Raw genomic sequence first — 17681 nt, forward strand, 5'->3', positions numbered from 1 at the left:
ACAAGTCGGTTCCGACTCACAGAGACCCTGTATACGGTTTCCAAGGGATGGCTGGTGAGTTTGAACCGCCGATCTTGTAAAGGATCTTGCGGTCCAGAGCTTCATCCCACAGAGCCACACCAGAACTCCTACAGGGACGCTTTGTTGTTGTTGTTGTGAAGTGCCGTCGAGTCGATTGCGACCCATAGCGACCCTGTATAGAGTTTCCAAGGAGCAGCTGATAAGCTCGAACCACCGACCTTGCAGTTCAAACAACTTTGCTGTCTGATGCATTAGCCCACAGCGCCACCCAGGATGCTTGTTTCTTGTTGTTTGTTGTTGTTGTTGTTAAGTGCCTTCAAGTCGGTTCCGACCCATAGCGACCCTCTAGAGGGTGAGCGACTGGTGAGCTTGAACCACCAACCTTGCAGTTCAAACTGACTATGCAATCTAGCGCATTAACCCAGAGCGCCACACCAGGACTCCTTGTTGTTGTTGTTAAATGCTGTCGAGTCACTTCGGACCCATAGCGACCCTGTATAGGGTTTCCGAGGAGAAGCTGGGGAGCTTGAACCTCCGACCTCGCAGTTCAATCAGCTTTGCAGTCTGGTGCATTAACCCACAGCGCCACAAGAGGATTCCACCAGGACTCCGTGTTGTTGTTGTTGTGGAGTTGGTTCCTACACATAGCAACCCTGCACAGTCTTTCCAAGGCTGTAAATCTTTACGGGAGCAGAACGTCTCATCTTTCTCCCGCGGAACCGCTGGTAGTTTCAAACTGCCGACCTTGAGGTTAGCAGCCCGATTTGTAACCACTACACTACCAGAGCTCCTTACTACTAGGTATTAAATCTGTTTCCACTCAGAGGCAGCTAACTGTAGGAAGCCCTTGCTTGTGCCAGGCATTTCTGCACTCAGACACAATATTGCAACCCCTGTTATCTGTTCACAGCTGTGGCACCAAAGGATCCACTTAGAAGTACTGCAGAAACCCTAGTAATATTTCCTAATCATCACTAGTATCTCCTTTCATACATTCTTGCAATGGTAAATGGTAATGGTAAACAGTCCCCCAAACTCAAAACCCACTGCCATATATTCTATTCCAACTTATAGCGACCCAATATGGAGTTTTCGAAAATGTAAACCTTTCCTGGCGCAGTCTCATCTTTCTCCCACTGAATGGCTGGTGCTTAGCAGCCCAGTGCCTACCCAACAACCAGGGGATAGGCTCTTTAATGACAGACTGAAGGCCAGAAAAAATAGTTTTTGTTGGTTTGTTTTTAACTCAAACTAAAGCAAACCAAAAACCGCTTCCACGGTGGCTTTCCATAGTGTCTTTTACTGTCCTCCTTCCCTAAAGAATAAGAACAATCTTTCCCTCTCCAAGTCCCAGAGACACCCACCATTGGGAGCCATGTCAAAGGGACCCCTCTAAGTCACCTCTCATCTCTCTTCTCTCTACAGCTCTAATGGAAAATCCGTCACATGGGCTCAGAATGAGAAGAGTACCCGAGGTCAGCACCTGTGGCAGCGCCTGTCCATTCACATCAACAAGAAAGAGAACCCCAACCAAACGGCCATCATCAAGCCCTTTCCTAAGAGCACAGAAATCCGCAGCCTAGGCTCCAGCAGCTTGGGAGCAAGCACAGCTGCAAGCGCAGGCGGTGCGGGCTGTTCGGGCGCGGGCCCCAGCGCGCCTGAGGCCCAAGATGCGGGCCCCAAGGCGCTGTACGATGTGGCGGAGGCAGAGGAGCAATTCCCCGCGCCGGTGCGGCCGCGCTCGCCCTCGCCCATCAGCACGCTGAGCCACCGCGCGGGTTCTGCCAGCCGTACTGACGACGACGTGCCCTCGCTTCACTCGGAGCCCGCGGCGCGCAGCAGCTCCTCGCAGGGCTCTCTCATGGAGCAGATTAGCAGCGTGGTGACCCGCTTCACCGCCAACATCAGCGAGCTCAACTCCATGATGCTGTCCACCGCGGCTCCTGGCCCTGGCGTGGGCACCCCGCTCTGCTCCACCTACCTGATCCCTAAAGAGATCCAACTGCCCACGACCATGACCACGTTTGCGGAAATCCAGCCTCTGCCCGCCATGGAGGTCCCAGGCGGCGCACAGCCTGCGGTGGGGGCCCCGCCGGCCGGGGGCGCTGCCCGGGAGACCCCGGTGGCCGGGCCTGAGACTGCGGCAGCAGGCAAACCGGACTTGGAGGAGTTGGTGGCTCTCACCCCGCCGTCCCCCTTTAGAGACTCGGTGGACTCCGGGAGTACAACCCCCAACTCGCCAGCGTCCGAGTCGGCCCTCTGTATCCCATCATCTCCCAAATATGACACACTTATCATAAGAGATTACACTCAGAGCTCCTCATCGTTGTGAATGTCATTGGAAACCACCACTTGCAGTTCCACAAGCAGAAAGCCAAGACCTCCGGTGTTCACACAGATACAGTGACAAACAAAGTCACCTAGTTAAGACCTGAGGTGGGAGATGCCGAGTATATCTGTTATGGAAACATAAGATTAATAGTGCTATTTAACAACAACCGACGATAACAACTACAAATCTTTTGGCAGATTTTCTTCTAGTGGCCTTAGAAAACATGGGCTTATAAGAAACACAGCTTATATTTTTGAGGGCTGACAAGGAGTCTGTTGAAACAGTTACAAATCAAGTGCTTTGCTCTAGGGAAACAGCATAATGGAGGAGGGGGAGCATAGTTAATAAGCAACTGTAAAAAAAAAAAAAAAGTTTGTTTACTTTAATTCTTTGCCCAGAAGATACTTTGATTCACCAAACATGAATGTACATTTTCTAACAAACTCAAAATCTGGGACCAAACATCCACCCTTTGTCCTTTTATTTCGTTTAACCTCTTCTTTAAAGACCTTGAAAAGTAATAACTTGAATCCAGTATTTACTGAGGTGGGCTGAGCGTCCCAAGCGTAACACAAAACTGGATGGTGAGTACTGCATTAAGGAAAGTAGGGCTTTTACCCGAGACTTTCCTCTCCAGTTTGGTTGTGAAATTCTCTTTCAAAAGCCTGCATCCGGGATTCCACCTAGTTATTTGAGATTCACCTCCATTAACCAAGAAAACCAGTGGAAGATTTCTTGACTATTTCACCATGTTGCCAATCAATACTGGAGTAGCAAAAAAAAAAAAAAAAAAAAAATTTCTGGAATACTATTTTGTAATTCCCTCACTGGGGTGCATTGTGTAGCTGGAAATTCTCTTTGTAATAATTCTTGAGCTGCAGCCCAGGCTGCATGAAACACGGCCACTCCTTATGAATGCTGTTACGTTAGTATTGCCAGCTAAACTACTAAAGTATGCATTTGGGCTTCTTCATTCGTTTCTTTTGAGAACCTGATGCACAAAGAACTCTTCTGTTCTTTTCTGAGTTTGACCACTGGAAGAGTGCTGCATCGATGCAACGAAGACATTGTCATGCCTGGATGGACTGTTGTTTGAAGAATCAACAAAATCTTAATACATTGGAAATTTTAAACTGTATCACGTCGATTTAGCAGATATTTAGCTATGCCAGTGAGGAGTGATTTTAATATTTCTTGGCTGCTTAAGCAGGGCAGCTATGAACTATGACAAATGTAGATTTTTCAAAGCAATACAGAATACTAAAAGGAATCTTAATGAAACAAACCACACAATCTTTCTTAGCCATTCCAAAAGAAGCAAAGCAATGATTAGTATTTTCCTTTTAAAAATAAGTATTAGTATAATTTTGTGCACTTCATACTGTCACTTTTTAAATATTGCAGAAGAGATTTAAAGTTATAATAGAAAAACATGTGATTTGATAGGCGCACATAGATAGAATTCATAGCTCAAGACCAGAAACCACTGTCATCTCTTTCTTCCTCCCATTACAGCTATCCTCAGGTGCCAAATATTTTCGTTTTATAAATAAGGATAGTAATAAAAAGGGGAAGGTATCCTAAAATTCAAAGTTGAGTTGACTCAGCCTTACACAAAGATAGCCTTATTAGAAAGATTTATTGTGAGGCAGAAGTATATTTATGGCAGAGAGAAAAATAAATAGAAACTTTTCCTTTAGTTCAATTTCCTTATTTTGGTATATATTTTTCATTCCACATATATTTTTAAAAACAGTAACTGAGAAATGGAGATATATCCATTGACATAATTTAATATTCTCTACTTTTAAAAGTCACAACAAATATACTGCTTGTTGACTTTCCTGATATCTGTTCTTACATTATTTCCATCAAATCTACCAACATGAAGCATCAGAAGCTGATATTAACCTGTTGTTTTTTCAAAAGTCAGACCTCCCATGCACATTTTAAAATAGTATCATCAGAACACCCTATTATAATAATCTCAATTATTATAATGAGGCTCTTTAAACAGAAGTAAAATCTAGCTAAATTTATGGTTACATTGGAAGCAAATGTCTGTAGGTACCAGAAAAACAAAGACAAATATTTTGAAATATTCATATTCCTGAATTATCATCAACAGGGTAACATTAGCCTGAATATTGCTGTCTGATTTCTTAGACATTGAAACTTTTCTAAAATACTCTACTAAGTTCTGAAACTTATTTTATAAAATCCTTATGTTGATTTCCATTTTATTCTGAAGTACAATATATACTTTCATCTGCTAATCGGAACATTTAAAAACTTTATTCATGATTCAATTTCTTTTCTAATTTATTAGTAACATATTTCTTTAGAAAGAATTATCTTATGAGAAAATTCATTTAAAATGATAATTTAATGCAAATAAATTACCATCTGATAATTCCATAAGAACTCATAATCAAGCAACTATAATTAGAAAAATCATTTAAAAATTAGTCAAGAACAAGATGTACTTTTTTCTGTATTTCTATAACCTTTACCATCTAAATGAATACATTGTGTATATGGGACATAATATCATTAATAATACATTCTTGAAATTATTTATTTTGGAATGATGCTAACTCTGTCTCTTTGCCAATTCTAATACCAGGTTCCAAGTATTAAATCTACAATACAAAAAGAACTGACTATTCATCCTAGGGCTAGGAAATGAACTTCACAAATCATTAGGTTACTTTTTCTTGTTGAATTTCCTTGAGAACAATCTGTTCCTGGTACCCTGTGATAATTCAGCCAGGACCAGTATGACTACCAGAAGGGAAAATTACAGTGAGTTGCTAAGGCTCAGAAAAGTCATCACAAAAAGAGTTTGGTCCCATGACGAAAGCAACAAGATGTGGTTGGTAAAGTTATGATGACTACCTAAGCCATTCTCTCACCCTTCTCTTCTGGGAGAGGAGTGTGGGCAGTCTAAGAAGATCATATCTAGATTGGAAAGAACCATCTTTCACCATTAGGGGATTGGGAACAAAGAAGAATAGAAAAAGAAAAATCATGTAAGACTTGACTGAAGCAATGAAATAAAGCAAATCCTTCAATGTGCTTATCTTCAAAAGCGACAGTCTTTCCCAAACTACTCCTGGTACCAGCATGTGATCAGAAAGACTAGGGGGGTATTTCTGACTGTAAATGAATTATTTAATGACTTGGCTGCAGTTTTGTGACTTCCAAACCAGGAATTAAACACTCTTTTTAAGGAAAATAAAATAAAATAAAATTTCCTATGCTAGTCTCCCAGCAAAATGTATATGTTTTGGAGACTTCACAGGTATTATCTGAGTTCACATTTTAGCAACAGCTTATTAATAACCCTAAAGCTGTCAGAATCTCTATAGTTACCATTTACAATTTTATACTGTGAAAAAAAATACAGATCAGTGAAAGCATAAAGATAAATCAGAATTCATTCTGAAGAGCGACTAAGGCCTGGGAGAATACTATCAATTGCAGAATGAGGCATGTATAAAAGTTGGCTGAATTTCACTGATCTTTCCAATGTGAACAAATATACTATGTATATTGTGTGTATTTCTAGAATTCAATGGCAGCTGCTGGTGGTGTGGTAATTAGAAATCTATATAGAATATAGATGTTTTAGGAGATGGTGCCAATTCTGAACATTTTATGTGGGCTAAAAGTGCTTGTACTTAATTTTTTCTGCACTTACAATTGATTTGGTTTAAAAATTGTGTGCGTGTATCTGTTCTTTTTTCTGTTGTTGCCGCTTGTACTATTAAAATAATAGAGAATGTTAAATTATTTTGATGTGAATTGCAAATGATTTTTTTCATAAAGTTAAACATTTTTATCAGCTTTGTACTGTATAAATGTATTTCATTTTAGCATTTTAAAATACAGTTGCCTGTTTCTCAGTTGTCTAAATCATGTTATAGTTGGTGTTTGTGAAGTCAGTTATTTTTGAGAATATTAAAAAAGAGGCTGCAATATGACTTTAAGATCTTTCCCCTCAAATGGTTAGATTATTGCCTTAATAATATTTTCTAAAGCCAAAATGCCCTATATAAGTAATTAATTAATTCTGAATGGCCTATACACTTAAATCATAGTTTACAAAGAAGCCTGTGCAGGATATATTAAGGTGAAAACAGAAATAAAACACAAACCAATCACAGATGCTGTCCCCCAGTGAGACACTTATGAAAGACACCTTTTAAGATAATTAAAACATACATAATACTTTAAAAAAGGAAGCATCTTAGCAATATACATTTTTATGTGTGTTTAGAAATGCAAATATAAATTCTTTAACTAGTTCTACAATATATGGTCTTGGTAGAGGTAACTTCACACAGATAATACCTAGTATGGTAATATCATACCAATCATACACATACACACATGTATAGATATGTTACATTGCATATGTCTGTGTGACATATATTTTATGTGTATCTCTATGGGTTTATCATTGTCTTTTTTTTTTCTTTTTCCAGGAAAAAAAGATTCTTGTCAAATCACTTGTTACTTTGACTGATTCTTAAACACATTTACATCCCCTGATAATTTACATTAGCTGAAAGCAAAAGGTAGACTAGGTGTTTGCTATGTGGAAGAGAAAGACAATATTGTTTTCTTTTAACGTACACATATATATAAAGAGAGAACGACACTGAGAGTAATGGATATATATATCTATAACGAAGAGCTTCAAAAAGTTCATGGAAAATGGAATGAAAATATACTGAAATGTTTCCAAAAGCCCTTTTAAACTCCCACATTTCATATTCTATACACATGAAAATTCATATAAAGTATGCTTGATTACAAAAACAAAGGAGATAAAGCATAATGAGACACATATTTTCAGCTTTGTCAGAAGCTTTTCTTCCATGTCTTTCCTTCCATGTCTTCTGTTCTGAAAGAGTACCAACCAATGTGTTTATGTTTTTGTGAACTTGAGATTGAGGTTCTGGGTCACATACAGAAAACTGTCTTCTGAAGGTATAACAGGACTTCTAAGACTACATAGAATCTTGGCATACCATTCAAAATGAGTAGTGCAACTGAAATGACATGGAATTCAAGGTTGTTGTTGCTAAGTGCTGTCAAGTTGATTCCAGCCCATAGCGACCCTGAATAGGGTTACCAAGGAACAGCTGCTGAGCTTGAACCATTAACCTTGCAGTTCAAATTGCTTTGCAGTCTGGTGCATTAACCCACAGCGCCACACCAGGAAGGTCTATTATTCTGTCCTCTGTGACCTTGGGTAGTTTAGTTTAGCTTCTCTATAACTCAGTTCCTTTCTTTGAATTAAGAGTTAGCTTCTTTCAGTTCTAACATTCCCGGTACAAGATAAATGATCAATAGATAGTGACTAGCATTAGTGACAAGGAGCCGTGGTATCATGGATTATAAATGGGGCTGCTAACTGCAAGGTCAGCAGTTTGAATATATCAATTGCTTCGAAGGACAAAGATGAGGCTCTGTTCCCATAAAGATTTACAGCCTAAGAAGCCCTGTGTGGGGTACTATGAGTCAGAACCCACTCAGTGGCACATAACCACCACTGCCACCAGTCTAAGTGGCAATATAGTATTTACTGTTGTTCTTAAGTGCCATCAAGTTGATCCTGACTTAGAGTGGCCCTGCAGTGCGTTTCCAAGAAGCGACTGGTGGGTTTGAACTCCTGACCTTGTAATTTGCAGTCCAGTACTTATCCTACAGTGCTATACCAGGACTCCCTAGTTTTTACTATACAGTTCAGCAGGATTTTTAGGCATGCTACAAAGTCCTGGTGTGGCACTGTGGGTTAATGGGCTGGACTGCGAAGTCAGTTTGTACCAAAAGGTCGGCAGTTCAAGCTCACCAGCTGCTCCTCAGAAACCCTATATAAGGTCGCTATGGGTTGAACTGGTAGCGTAGTGGTTACGAATCGGACTGCGAACCTTAAGGCCAGCAGTTCGAAACTACCAGCCGCTCCGCAGGAGAAAGATGAGGCGTTCTGCTCCCGTAAAGATTTACAGCCTCGGAAACCCTGTACAGGGTCGCTATGGGTCGGAACCGACTCGACGGCACTTAACAACAACAATGGGTTGAACTGACTAGATGGCACTTAACAACAACAACATATGCAATACTGATACGGCACTGTAGGATAAACACTAGACCTACTTCTTAGTATAGTGGTAAATATCTCTGCCTGTCATGCAGGAGAGACCGGGGATTGAATTTCTGGGGAGGCAGATGCCCTTTTGGAGTCCTGGTGTGGTGCAGTGGATTAATGTGCTGGACTGCAAGGTCCGTTTGAACCACAAGGTCCATGGTTCAAGCTCACCAGCCACTCCTTGGAAATCCAATACAGAGTCACTATGAGTTAGAACCAACACAACAGCACTTAACAGGTGTATTAGGAAGAACTTCAAGATAATATCTACAAAGAGCTTCGGACTCATACTCCAATCATCTGCTGGAGTTCTCACGTGGCACTGTAGGATAAGCACTAGACTGAAAGGTCAGTTTGAACCTCAAGGTCGGCAGTTCAGTGTTACCAGTCACACTTCAGAAATCCTGTACAAGGTCCATAGAATTTGGAACCGACTCAACGGCACTTATCAACAACATCTTCTGCTGCTTTTCTAAATATACTTTACTGATCAGTCAGCATCTACTAACCTAAGTGTCTTACATATTGCTTTAGCTGCGGCTGCTGAAGTTAAGGAAAATACTCAACATATCTCCACTAAAGCAAGTGATGATGAAATTGGCAAAAAGCAAAAAAAAAAAGCTCCATTATCATAGATACACTCCTGTGTTGGCACTGTAGGATCAGTACTGTAGAGCAAACTGCAAGGTCAGCTGTTAAAACCAACCGGCTGCTCCTCGGAAACCTTGTACATGGTCACTATCAGTCTGAAGCCACTTGATGGTACCTAACAACAATAAATGGACCTTTATAGTCTACTTACTTCAGAAATACATAGAGAAGCCAAAAGAAAAAAAACTTATATTTAGAAGAATCGAGTAATACAAGTTACTTAGAATTTGGTTTCTGACAGATAAAACATGAACTCACTTTTCATATTCTATGAAACTAATAAACATTACCTTTGGATAATGTTTATACAAATGTATGTACCAACCACTAAAGTCAGTGATGATGTAATGGAAGAATTCTGACACTGTAGGATAACATTGGACTGCTAACTGCAAGCTTGGCCGTTCAAACCCAGCAGCCACTCCTGGAAACGTTATACAGGATTCAACGGCTACAAGTTGAAACAGACTGGAAGGCACTTTCCTACAGCAACAATCAACTTCTTCAGTCTGAAATTGATCAAACGCTCAATCAAGCTGTAATTGATAATTACTGGTCATTGGAATATGAAGATTGGAAACAAAAAGGAAGAATCAGTAGGTGGAAAACACAGCCTTGGTGATAAGGTTTCCACCACCACTCCTTTGTCAGATTGGCATACTTTGGTGGCTTGCATGTTGATGCGATACTGGAAGCTATGACACTGGTATTTTAAATACCATGAGGGTTGCCCATTGTGGACAGGTTTCAACTGAGCTTCCAGACTAAGACAGACTAGGAAGAAGGAGAGATGGACTACTTCCAAATATTTAACCACTGAAAACCTTATGAATAGCAGTGGAACACTGTCAGCATTAGAATGTTGAATATTGATACAGGATGAAAAGAACCAGAATATTGTCAGATATAGTGCCAGAAGATGAATCTCTCATGTTGGAAGACACTCAAAATACTTCTGGAAAAGAACTTCCTCCTCAAGGTACAGTTGACAGTGATGACACAAATGGAGTAAAGCTTTAGGGACCTTCATTTGCTGATGGGAAACAACTCAAAATGAGGGGAAATAGCTGAAAATATCCATTAATAATCAGAACATGGAATGTACAAAGTGTGAGTCTAAGAAAAGGATAAGTTGTCAAAAATTAAATAGAACATATAAGGTTTCCATGTACTTATATAGCATTGCTATGAGTTGAAATAGACTTGATCGCACTTAACAACAACAACAACAATGTGGGGAAAATACTGAGTGATGCAAATAATATATATATATTTTTTAATGCAAGAAATAACACAGAGTCACTGTGCCAAAGAGAAATGGTCAATGTTCAACCATTTCAAGAGGTGCTATATGAACAAAATGATCCTGAAGGAAGAAGTCTATGCTGCATTGAAGGCACTGTTAAGGAACAAGTCTCCAGGAACTGACAGAACTGATAGAATACAAATTCAAAAACAGTTGTAACAATACATTGACAGACATATGGCAGGAATTCAAACCAGATTAAGAAGAGGACATGGAACTAGAGATATCATTCTTGAGCTCATATGGATCTTAGCTGAATGCAGAGAACAATAAACATGTTTACTTGTGCTTTATTGACTATGAGAAGTCTTTCAACTGTGTGGATCAGGAAAAACTATGGACAACATTGAGAAGAATGAGTATCTGAAACACTTAATTGTGTTAATAAGGAACCTGTATATAGACCAAGAGGCAGTCATTTGAATAGAATCAACGAATACTGAATGGTTTAAAATCAGGAAAATCAAACAACATACTGCATTAGGGAAATCTACTGCACACGACCTCTTTGAAATGTTTAAGACCAGAGATGTCAGTTTGAGGACAAAGGTGCACCTGACCCAAGCCATCATATTTTCAGCAGTCTCCTATGCATGTGAAAGTTGGATAACAAGACCATAGAACAACTGACACATTTGAATTATGGTGTTGGAGAAGACTATTGAAAGTACCATGGACTTCCAGAAGAACAAACAAATCTGTCTTAGAAGAAGTATAGCTAGAATGCTCCTTAGAAGCCAGGATGGTGGGCCTTCATCTCTCATACTTTGGACATGTTATCAGGAGGGACTAGTTCATAGAGAATGACATCATGCTTGTAAAGTGGAGGGTCAGGGAAAAAAAAAGGAAGGCCCCCCAATGAGACGGATTAGTACAGTGGCAGAAGCATTGGGCTCAATCATAACAATTGTGAGGATGGTGTAGGACCAGGCAATATTTTGTTCTGCTGTGCTCAGGGTTGCTGTGAGTCAGAACAAACTCAACAGCACCCATACTAACAAAAACAACCCTTGGGTTAGGCAACAAACAAAATCTTAACAAATTCCAAAAACCTAAAATCATATAGGCTATATTCAGTATTAAAAAAATAAGACAAATTATTTTAAAAGATAGCAAAAAAAAAAAAAAGTATACCCACTTATAATCTCTCATCTAAATGATTTCAAGAAAGAAAAAGAAAAGTTACAATCTATTTAGAAATAGTATTACTGAGAATACTACATACTACATGTTGAAACCTGTACATCTGACAAGGAATTCTACAAAGAAAATCCCTTAAATATATATTTAATGTATATTATTAAGAAAAGACTGAAAATATATGGATTAAACAAGAAATTGAAAATGCTGAAAACAATCAGTGAAAAACACAAAGTTCGTACCAATAAGTCATACTGATTAAATCAAAACTACTATAATAAATGAAGGAAAAATTAGGTTTTCTGCTACCAAAAGATTTCCAGCCACAGAAACCGTAGACAGTGTCCCTTTGAGTTGGAACCAACTCAAAAGCACTTAACAATGACAATAACAAACTATAACAATAACTTCAAAAATCTAACAAAATATTAGAAGTAATCGTTAGTACTATTTTTTTAATTTGAAAAAAATACCTAATAAATTAACAAACATCTGTCAAATCTAATCAACTTGAAGACACAAGTTGCAACATTAATAATGAATCAGAGCTATATAGATGGAGAATATTTATACACAGATATACACAGTAAGAACACCAGGTAAAGTTTAAGCTGGTAAATTTGAAAATCTAGATGAAAATAAATATCATCCTGTTGTTATGCTGTTATTTTATTTGGTTTGACATGTACATAATTTACTTTCAATTTTAGAATCTATGCCTATAAACATCAAGTCTGTTCTGACTCCTAGCGACCCTGTATAGGGTTTCCAATGAGTAGCTGGTGAATTTGAACCACCGACCTTGTAGTTCAAACTGACCTTTTGGTTCAGTGCATTATCCCACAGTGCCACACCAGGATTCTTAGGAAAATATAAATTACCAAATTGAAGCAAAATTTTGAAAACTTACACTAATAATGAAAGGAAGTCTTGGTGTTGTGCCTTAGGAAAAGCACTGGATTGCTCAAATCAACCATCAACACTCATGAAAGTAGCAGTCAAGAAATCAAAACAACATATTGCATTAGGCAAATCTGCTGCACTAGACCTCTTTAAAGTGTTGAAGAGCAAAGATGTCTGTTTGAGGACTAAGGTGTGCCTGATCCAAGCCTTGGTATTTTCAATAACCTCATAGGCGTGCGAAAGTGAATAAAGAAGACCGTAGAAGAGTTGATGCATTTGAACTATGATATTGGAGGAGACTGTTAAGAATACCATCAACTACCAAAAGAACAAATCAATCTGTGTTGAAAGAAGTACAGTCAGAATGCTTCCTGGAAGCCAGGATGGCAGCCTTCACCTCTCATACTTTGGACATGTTGTTAGGAAGGACTGGTGCCTGGAGAAGGATATCATGTTTGGTAAAATGGATTTTGGAGAAAGAGAAGAAGACCCCCAACAAGATGGATTAACACAGTGACAGCAGCGATGGACTCAAATGAACAAACAATTATGAGGTTGTCACAGGACTGGGCAGTGTTTCATTCTGTTGTGCATAGGGTTGCTACGAGTTGGTACAGACTCAATAGCACCTAACAACAACAACAAATACTAACACGGTGAAAAGAAAACATGGAGTCAGAGAATACACATAATTCTAACATTAAAAATTTCTATTAAATAATCACATATACATCACGGATTATATATTATAAAACCTGTATGTTATAAAACAGAAAACGTGAATACAATTTCTTGTGCTTACATTCATCTTCCATGAGAAACAATTGGAAAAGCATTATTCCCAATTCTCCCATCAGCCCAGAAAATGACACCACCATTTAAAGATTTCATGAACTTAGACAAATTATTAAAATTCTCAGAGCCATGGCTTCCTCATGGAGATAATACCTAACACAAGTGTTGCCATTAGACTCAAATGAAATCATTTATGAAAAGCACCTAGCGCAATGTTTAGCAATATAGTTGGTATCAATATATGTATTAGCTCTATTCTCCAGCATTTTTCCCCATTGGAAACAAGGTTCCAGAGAGTGTTGCTGATTTGCTCAATGCCAAATTTAATGCATAAAAGCATTAGGACCAGGACAAGGAAGGACTGAGCATCTGTTATATGCCTGCAACTGTGCTAAGCATTAAACATTTGTGATGCCATTTGATCTATACAGAAACAGTTGTAAATTAGATTGGAACCCATTTCCTAATTTTCCTTCCAGGAAATCTCTGCTACATCATGCTACTTCTGTTTGGGTTGGATCCTTTGTTTGCTCACTATATAATTACATTAGCCACCAATAGCAAAGAACCCCACAGAGACACTCATATCTAATGTTCCCTCTTTCTGTCATCTGTCTCATGCTTGCCATGCTGATGGGTGACTCTGACATAATAAATGAATGGGGTGCTGGAGAGCCAGAACAGAGTATCTAGCAGGCAAATGTCATCATGACATCCAGGTTGAAATGATTTTGGAAAATTGGAATCAGAATTAGAAATGGCATCCCCCTTTCCAAACTATTTCCTAGAGAGAGTAACCCAGGATGGTCCCAAATGACTTCTCACTTTTTAAAAATACAGAATATCATATGCTTATGCAATTGTCAACTTGGAAGGCAAAGGAGTGAGACATGATATATAGCAACATTTTCCTCAACATTGTCTAGAAATGAGTCTCGCTCAGAAGCCCTGGCCAAGGGATAACAGCCATTGTACACATCACCCATCTGTGTTGACAATATGCTGAAAAACCATTCTGTCAACGAATGAGAAGGCTGGATGGGGTAGTATCTTTACACTAAGGGAAAATGTTCCTCTTTCAAGGTGATTCTATGCAGCATCTTTGGTCTAATCGGGGCCATAATTGACTGATTATTTCAATAATCTTACTATCAAATTCCTACGTTGCTCAGAAAAGACATGGAAAGTATCCAGAGGGACAGTTAAGTGTTGAGACATCATCAACTCTGAATCATGTGAACGATGCAACATAAATTTCCCTTACTATGCATCTAATCTTGAATGAAATAATAAACTTGCCAGAATACAAAATGGCAATAGAGGTAGAGGGTAAGGCAAAGGCTTAGTACCTTCTGGCTAACAAAAGCACCCTATGATAAATCCTTGATTAAAAATAATTCTTTCAAGTAAATACATCTATTTTAGTGTTTTCATTAACTCAAGACTTCATGAGTTTTAGCCAAAAATTTTGACAAATAAAAGCAACAGACGTTTCCCCAGGTTTTACAGCTAGCTCTATATGATAAATACTGGACTTCAGACTACAAGTTCCATGCTTCAAACCCAGCAGCTGCTCTGCTGGAGAAAGATGAGGCTTTTTGTTCTGGTGAAGATTTAAAGCCTCAGAAACGCTATATAGGATCTCTGTAAGTCAGAACCGACTTGACGGCACTTAACAAAAACAATATGCATAAGTTTCTTAGAAATAGCAATGAATGGACTCTTAGTGTTCTCAGTTCTGTCCCTTACTGGCAGTCTTAGAATCCTCATCAGTAAAGATGCCCTTCTTTGAAGGATTATTGGTGGTTCAGCTGAAATAATGTTTGTGAGGAAAACAATCAATAAGTTTTTAACATTATTATATATTTTTAATATTAATCAGTTCCATCCTAAATGATATTTGTATTAGCTCTTCTGATAGACATATGATCATATAGCCAATATACTAGAAGGTAAATTTTGCCCTAAAACCAAAATCAAACCCAATGCCATGAGTGGATTCCTACCACCATTGACACCTCATTTGCTTATTTGTTTAAATGAACTCTGCTATGTCATGGAAATTTGCAAAAGAAATTTCTACCTTTAGGTTACTAGTGTGCATGATTAAGTGGATCTGTTTCTTAGAGAATCACCCATTCAGCTAAGCTGTTCACTGGTCCTTCCTCTTGTGTCTGGAGAGCAGAAGTGTGTTCGATGACAACTGATTTTGGTTACACAGGCTGAAGCATGAGAAAATAGTGTGAAAGCAGAAGGACTTTTAATTTCAATAAATAGTGAATAAACAGCAAATTAAAAGGTATACAGATTGTGACCTGGATTTGGGTCCAACAAGCCTGGGTTAAAATATGACTCCCATCACCAATTAACTAAGAGACTTGAGGCCAAGTAATTTAATTTCCCTGAACCATAGTTCCTTTTTCTGTAAAATGTAGATGATAGTAGGCTATGTTAGGGTTGCTGTTAGCTATAATACTAGATACAAGATACTGTATATATGGGTAATGGTGATCCAGTAGTAAAATTCTCACGTTTCATACAGGGGGCCTGGGTTCAATCCCAGACCATTGCAGCTAATGTGCAGCTTCTGCCTATTTTTGGGTGGAGACTTTTGTGTTCCTATGATGCTCAACAGGTTTCATCAAAGCTTCCAAACAAAGGAGAACCAGAGAGAAAGGTTTGGCAATCTACTTCTGAAAATCACCCAATACAAATTCTATGGTCCCAACCAATCACGGTGTCATCATTAGTCAGGAGCAGCCTCAACCACACCTAACTAACAACCCAAAAATAAGACATATTTCCATGTTTCTGCTTAATCTACTGTCAACTCTATCCTTCTAGTTACTTGATAAAAAACGTGACTTCTTCCTAAATTTTACCTGAATCTGAGATAGTATCAACATGTATCTAGAGTCAGACCATTTCACATCACTTTACTTCCAGCTAGCTCAAGATACCATCATCTCTTGACTGGATTTCAGCAATAGTCATCTAACTGGTGTCTACGTCTATCTGTGTCTACACTCATTCCACAGCAGTCTATTTTCAACACAATTACAAGAAAATTTCTTTTAAAATACAAGTCAGATCATAACACTTTTCTGTTCAAAATCTTTTAGTAGCTTCCCTTATTGTTGTTGTTGTTGTTAAATGCCGTTTTTCCAACTCATTGTCACCCTGTAGATTTTCAAGAAGCAGTTAGTGAGCTTGAACCACTGACCTTGTGGTTCAAACAGACCTTGCAGTCCAGCACATTAACCCGCAGCACCACACCTTGCAATGGTCTTCAGTGTCTTTTTATTTATTATATTGTTTAAGGTTGGCTTGCTAATGAGTCAAAAATATATGTCAACACAATTCCTGGTCTCTGTAGACAATTTGTAAGACAGAATAAAGGGAGCTCAAGAACTACTTTGGATTCTGGGGTGATTTCAAGAACACAAATCACTTGCTAAGGGTGCAGAGTAAACTGGATATATGATGGTACTAGAAGCAATACTCATTTGCAAAAGGTCACTTCTGTGATTCTTTAAGCAAGAAAGACATAAACTAGCATTATTTTTTATTTTCTTAGTATGCTTCCATACATAATCTGGACACACTAGAGAACAAGATTCTCACTTCAGACTGAGGAAATTGAAACACTGAAAGATTAAGAGATTGACCTGATACTGCATGCTGTTCCTAGATGTTATCACTTCCATTCTGATTTGTAAGAGAACAAATTACAGTCAGTTATCTGTTTTCACCTTTTATGTAACATGCATATGCAAAGCATCGTCACATAAATTATCTTTTTTATCCTAAACCTTGTTGTTGTTGTTGTTGTTAAGTGCCGTCGAGTCAATTCTGACTTGTAGTGACCCTGTATAGAGTTTCCAAGAACAACTGGTGAACTTGAACCACTGACCTTGGAGTTCAAGCTGACTTTGCATTTGCAGTCTAGAGCAGTAATCTACAGTGCCACACCAGAACTCCTAAGCCTTGGGTTTCACTATATCTAAAAAATTAGGTAATTTAACTAAATTTTCTCCTACCTTCACTGCCACAAAAAAAGAGATTTTTCTATAATCTAACAAGACACTTGCCCATGTGTAACCAAGGATTGATTGTGGTCTTTTATCATGCCAGGAGAGTTTCACAGGAGAAGACATACTGTCCTCTTTGAAACTCATTAACAAGATTCAGAAAAATGAAAGCCAAACTTCTCCTCAGCTTCCCTTTCACAGCCCCTCACACATTGCAGAATTGGAATTCAATGCTTAAGACCCATTTGAAACAGCGTAAGAGAAAATAGAACTAAAGATCTCTTCTATCTTAAGAAAGCTTCATTTTTCAAGGCAGGAATTCCATATTATAAGGTTAAATAA

General features: G+C 38.6%; 1 protein-coding gene across 2 annotated transcripts in view; it reads left to right on the forward strand.

The window, feature by feature from the left end:
- Positions 1 to 6339, forward strand: part of GRM5 (glutamate receptor, metabotropic 5) — a 677550-nt gene extending 671211 nt beyond the window's left edge. The window contains exon 9 of one of the 2 annotated variants that reach the window (XM_006871218.1): positions 1447 to 2353. In XM_006871218.1, coding sequence (XP_006871280.1) covers positions 1447 to 2353 — 907 coding nt within the window. Of the gene's footprint in view, positions 1 to 1446 lie in introns of both variants that reach the window. The other variant, XM_006871217.1, reaches the window with a different exon arrangement.
- Positions 6340 to 17681: the final 11342 nt, after the last annotated feature.

This window comes from Chrysochloris asiatica, unplaced genomic scaffold (assembly GCF_000296735.1).
Source record: "Chrysochloris asiatica unplaced genomic scaffold, ChrAsi1.0 scaffold00163, whole genome shotgun sequence".
In the NCBI taxonomy this organism is placed as follows: Eukaryota; Metazoa; Chordata; class Mammalia; order Afrosoricida; family Chrysochloridae; genus Chrysochloris; species Chrysochloris asiatica.